The 6,000-nt window shown below is 39.4% G+C and overlaps 1 protein-coding gene across 3 annotated transcripts in view; it reads right to left on the reverse strand.

Annotated features, from left to right (window-relative positions):
• The window catches only part of ANKRD45 (ankyrin repeat domain 45), a 55,581-nt gene that overhangs the window by 9,018 nt on the left and 40,563 nt on the right, over positions 1-6,000 (reverse strand). For all 3 annotated transcript variants that reach the window (XM_031029827.2, XM_006734891.3, XM_031029826.2), the window contains exon 4: positions 629-723. In XM_031029827.2, coding sequence (XP_030885687.1) covers positions 629-723 — 95 coding nt within the window. The remainder of the gene's footprint in view (positions 1-628; positions 724-6,000) is intronic.

A 6,000-nucleotide genomic window follows, 5' to 3' on the forward strand; every position in this document is an offset into this window, starting at 1 on the left:
ATATAGTTTTATTTTGCTTGCTTTTGAAGTTTATGAAAATCTCTGTAGTCTTTGCTGATTTTTTTTTTCACTCAACAATATATTTTAAAAATGTATTCATGTTCAGGTGCCTGCTGACTCAGTTGGTTAAGCACCTGTCTCTTGATTTTTGGCTCAGGTCATGATCTCAGGATGGTGGTCTCAGGGTCAAGATACAGCCTTGCATCGGGCTCCCTACTCAGGATGCAGAGTCTGATTAACACTCTCTCTCCTGTCCCTCTGCCCCTCCCCCTCCCCCCTTGCTCATGCATGCTTGTGCTCTCTCTCTTTCAATAAATAAATAAATAAATCTTTTTTTTTAAAGTATTCATGTTGTTGAGTGTAATACTTAGTACATACATCTCTATGTCACTCCTTTATATTATTTCATTTAATTTTTATCAGTCTATCTCTTCCTAGTTGTTTATTAAGGAAAGAGCAAAGGAAGGAAGGAGGGAGGGAAGAAGGGTAGGAGGAAAGTGGGAAGGGAGGGAGGGAGAAGACAGCAGTAAGGACCACCACCTACCTCTAGAGCATTAGTATAGAAATTAAAGATGTAAGGCAAAAATCTCAAAAGACTTCTGAACAAACAATAATCATAATGCAGTACCTTGTCTTCCTTAAAGAGCTTCCCTGGTCCCTTTTCTGTGTCTGTAACCGCTGCAGAGACCTTTGCAATATATTTTTTCAGAGCCAGCCTTGCATCTGAAGGAATAGGACAATAAAATGCACAATAATAAGACAAAGACTAAGAAATATGCTCAACTATTTACAAGGTACTATTATATATCTGGAGTTTATAAAGACTGTGTATAGAATGGGTGCCTGGGTGGCTCAGTCAGTTAGGAGTCTGCCTTCAGCTCAGGTTATGATCCCAGGGTCTTGTGATTGAGCCCCACATTGGGCTCCCTGCTCAGTGAAGAGTCAGCTTCTCCCCCTCCCTCTGCCCTTGCCCCCCACTCATGCTCTCTCTTGTTTGCTCACTCTCTCTCAAGTAAATAAATAAAAAATCTTAAAAAAAAAAAAAAAGACTGTGTGTAGAAGATTTGTTAAGGTTGTTTTCACTGAATTTCAAGATAGATGATACTCAACTAGCATAGCACTTTGGGACATTCACCATGTTCCTAAAATGGTGCTAAAATTTTGAAGACAAATAAATATTATATGTGATACCTAATCCCAAAGAGACCATATTCCATTAAAATTTCTACTCTAGAGAAAGAAAAATTCATTTCCAATAGATGAGCCGTCACTTGCTTTACCCCTTGTGATCCTTCAAAATAAATTCAAAAATAGCTTTTCTCTTTTTTTAATATTTATTCATTTAAGTAATCTCTACACATAACATGGGGCTTGAACCCATGACCCCGAGATCAAGAGCTGCATGCTCCTCCAACTGAGCCAGCCAGGCGCCCAGCTTTTCCCTTTTAAAAAAAAAGTGTTTAAAATAATTCCATTCACTATAGCACCCATAGTAATGTCATCACAAAATCTGCAAGACCTGTTTGAATAAAATTACACTTGGAGAGAAATAAAAGACTTAAATAAATGGAAAGGCTTACCATATTCCTAGATGGAACAACCGAATATTATAAGTTGTAAATAAGCCCCAAATTAATCTGAAGGTTGAAGTATTAACTTCCTATGGCTGCTGTAACAAACTTTGATGGCGGACAACAACACAAATTTATTCTCTCACAGTTCTAGAATCCAGAAGTTTGAAACTGGTATCAATGGGCTAAAGTCAAGGTGTTGGCAAGGCTGATTCTATCTGAGGGAACCAAGAGGAAAACCCATTTTCTTGCCCTTTTCAACCACTAGTGGTAGCCTGTATCCTTGACTGGTGGCTCTTTCCTCCATCTTCAAAGTACATCAGGTCTCACCTTGATAAACCAGAATAATCTTCTCATCCTTAACTGAAGGATCTACAAAATTCATTTTGCCATATGAAATAACATTCACAGGTTCCAGGAATAAGGACCTAGATATGTTTGGTAGCCATTTTTCAGCTCATCACAGCCTGCCCTAAAATTCACATCTATCCCACATGCAAAATACATTCACCTCATGCCAACATCCAAAAATCTCAGCACATTACAACATCAACCCATGTCCAAATGCTCATCTAAAATATCATCAACTCAAAAGTCTCAAACCTCATCATCTAAATCAGCTAAACAAGCTATGGGTGAGACTTTGGTGTGATCCATCATTCTGGAGTAAAATTCCTCTCCATCTGCAGACTTGTGAAACTAGAAATCAAGTTCTCTACTCCCAAAATACAATGGTGGGACAGGCACAGTGTAAGAGTTGTAGACACTGCCATTCAGAAAGGGAGAAAGTGGAAGGAAAACAGGAGTCACCAGTCCCAAGCAATTTTGGAATCCCACAGGGCAAATCCTATTAGGTGTCAAGACCTAGGAATAATCCTCTGTGGCAGAAGGCTCCATCCTCTTGGCCTGTGTTTCAGCCTGAATCATTCTTTTTTAGGAAAGGTAGCATGTATTCACAGCTGAATAGCTTCATCAGTCTCTTTCCTGCCTGTAGGGTTTTGGGAGTCCAGCAGCCTTTTTTCTTTTCTTTTCTTTTCTTTTTTTTAACATTTTATTTATCTTTTTGAGAGAGAGAGCACAAGCAGGGGGAGCAGCAGAGGGAGAGGGAGAAGCAGACTCCCCACTGAGCAGGGAGCCTGACATGGGGCTGGATCCCAGGACCCTGAGATCATGACCTGAACTGAAGGCAGACGCTTAACCAACTGAGCCACCCAGGCACTCCAAGCAGCCTTTCTTCTTTTTGTTTTCTCTGTGTCCCTTTGTTCAAACTGACAATGTTCCTACTGGTATAACATCCTCAAAAACCTTGTGAGTCTCCCTGCAAGCCACAGAGACTCATTCCATTAAGCAACAGGCTCCTCCATGGGTCCTTCCGGAATAATCTTATTTCTATTTCTGACTTCTGCTAAGATGACTGAGGGGAGCCATGAGTATCACACCCAATCTCTTCAGCACAAAACACTGTCCAGCCACATCCTTGCCTTTTCTCCAGAGCACACTTTCCTAATAGTGAATCTCCTAATTTTAGCACTTTCCTAATAGTGAATCTCCTAATTTTAGCACTTTTGCTACCTGGATAGGCTGAGAATTTCCCAAATCATCAAGTCCTGTTTCCCTTTTACATAACAATTTTTTCCTCAATTTATCTTTCCCCTCTCACATGTTACTATAAGCAACAAGAAGAAACCAGGTCATGTCTTCAACACTTTGTTTAGAAATCCCTTTAGCTAAATGTCCAAGTTCCCCACTTACAAGTTCTGCTTTTGGTATAAGGACAGGACACAATTCAGCCAAGCTTTCTGCCATGATTGTCTTTCCTCCATTTTCCAATAACATGCTCCTCATTTCCTTCTGAGCCCTCACCAGCAGCATCTCTAACATCTGTGTTTCTACCAACAGTCCACTCAAGGCAACCTAGGCTTTTTCTATGTTGCACCTCAAAATTCTTCTATCTACTCATTACCCAATTCCAAAGCCGCTTCCACATATTTAGATATGTTTTACAGCTGCACCTCTATTCCACGTACCAAAATCTGTATTAGTTTCCTATGGCTGCTATAACAAATTATCATAGACTTGACGGCTTAAGACACTAATGTATTCTTTTACACTTCTAGGTGCCAGAAGTCTGAAATTGGTTTCACTGGACTATAGTCAAGCATAGACAGGGCTGACTCCTTCTAGAGGCCTGAGGGGAAAAACCATTCCTTGCTTTTTTCATCTTCTAGCAATTTTATGTTTTCCTCAGATTGTAGCCCCTCCCAACACCTTCAGAGTGCATCATGCCACTCTCTGCTTCCAGTCACATCACCTTCTCCTTTTCCTGTCAAACATCTATTTCCTTCTTATAAGGACACTGTGATTATATTTAGGGTCGACCAGGAGAATCCAGGATAATCTCTCAATCTCAAAATCCTTAATCCTTATCGTATCTGCAAAGTCCATTTGGCCCTATAACATTCATGGGTTCCAGTAATTAGGACCTGGATATCTCTGGGGGCTGTTATCCAGCCTATCATGATCAGCATACACAATCTCATGAAACTCCACATAGGAGTTTTTGAGAGAGTTAAAAAGATCACTGTACAGAGGAAGATGGAAGCAGGATAGGGGGACCCTAGGCTCATCTCATCCCACAAACAGAAGTAGATAACAATCATCCTAAATACCCCAGAAATGAACCTGAAGACTGACAGAACAAATTCCACAACTAAAGTGAGAGAAGCCAAGAAGAAGAAAAGAAGAAGAAGAAAAAGAAGAAGAAGAAGAAGAAGAAGAAGAAGAAGAAGAAGAAGAAGAAGAAAGAAGAAGAAGAAGAAGTAGGAGGAGGAGGAAGAGGGGGAGGGGGGAGGAGGGGAAAGAGGAGGAGGCGGAGACCTAGACAAAGTGCCAAGATGGAAGAATTCATCCCACATGAAAGAACAAGACAAGGTCATAGCCAGAGATCTGAGTGAAACAAATATAAGTAACATGCCTGATGGAGAATTTAAAGCATCATAAGGATACTCACTGGACTTGAGAAAAGAATGGAAAACTTCAGGGAGACCCATAACACAGAAATAAGAGAGTTAAAAAGAATCTGTCAGAAGTGAAAAATGTAATAAGTGAGATTAGAAACAGGTTTGAGGCAATGAACAGCAGGCTGAAAGAAAACGACGAATGAATTATTGATATAGAAGACAAAATAACGGAAAATAAGGAAGCTGAACAAAAGAGAGAAGAATTATGGAACACTAGAATAGACTTCATCTTATGGAACTGAGTGACTTCATCAAAAGTAATAACATTTGTATTATAGGAGTCCCAGAAGAAGAAGAGAGAAAAGGGAGCAGAAAAATTATTTGAAAAAATAATAGCAAAAAACTTCCCTAATCTGGAGAAGGAAACAAACATCCAGATCCAGGAGGCACAGAGAATTCCCATCAAAATCAACCAAAGCAGGCCAACACCAAAAATATTGTAACTAAATTTGCAAAATATAGTCATAAAGAAAAAATCTTAAAAGCAGAAAGACAAAAGAAGTCCTTAACTTACAAGGGAAAACCCATAAGGCTAGCTGCAGATTTCTCAACAAAAACACGGCCAGCTAAAAGGGAGTGGTATGACATAGTCAAAGTGCTGAATGGGAAAAATGTGCAGCCAAGAATATTCTATCCAGCAAGGCTATCATTCAGACGAGAAGGAGAGAAAAAGAGTTTCCCAGACAAACAAAAACTAAACCAGTTCTGAAAGAAATATTAAAAGGGACTCCTTGAGTAGAAAGGAAAGACCAAAAGTGACACAAATAAGAAAGGAACAGAGAACATCACCAGAAACAATGACAAAACAAGTAATAAAATGGCACTAAGTACATATCTATCAATAATTACTCTGAATGTAAATGGACTAAATGTTCCAATAAAAAAACACAGGGTACCAGACTGGATAAAAAAAACCAAGACTCATCTATATGCTGCTTACATGAAACTCATTTCACACCTGCAGACTGAAAGTGAGGGGATAAAGAACCATTTATCATACTAATGGATGTCAAAAGAACACCTGAGTAGCAATTCTTATACGAGAAAACTTGACTTTAAAATGAAACTGTAAGCATCCTTTCTTGATCAAAACTCTTCAGAGTATAGGCATAGAGGGTACATACCTCAATATCATAAAAGCCATCTATGAAAAACCTACAGCAAATATCATTCTCAATGGAGAAAAACTGAGAGCTTTCCCCGAGGTCAGGAACGTTGCAGGGATGTCCACTATCACCACTGCTATTCAACATAGTATTAGAAGTCCTAGCCACAGCAATCAGACAACAAAAAGAAATAAAAGGCATCCAAATCGGCAAAGAAGTCAAACTCTCACTCTTTGCAGATGATATGATACTTTATGTGGAAAACCCCAAAGACTCCACCCCAAAACTGCTAGAACTCATACA

Source organism: Leptonychotes weddellii, chromosome 6 (genome assembly GCF_054177405.1).
Source record: "Leptonychotes weddellii isolate Sample4059 chromosome 6, ASM5417740v2, whole genome shotgun sequence".
Lineage (NCBI taxonomy): Eukaryota > Metazoa > Chordata > Mammalia > Carnivora > Phocidae > Leptonychotes > Leptonychotes weddellii.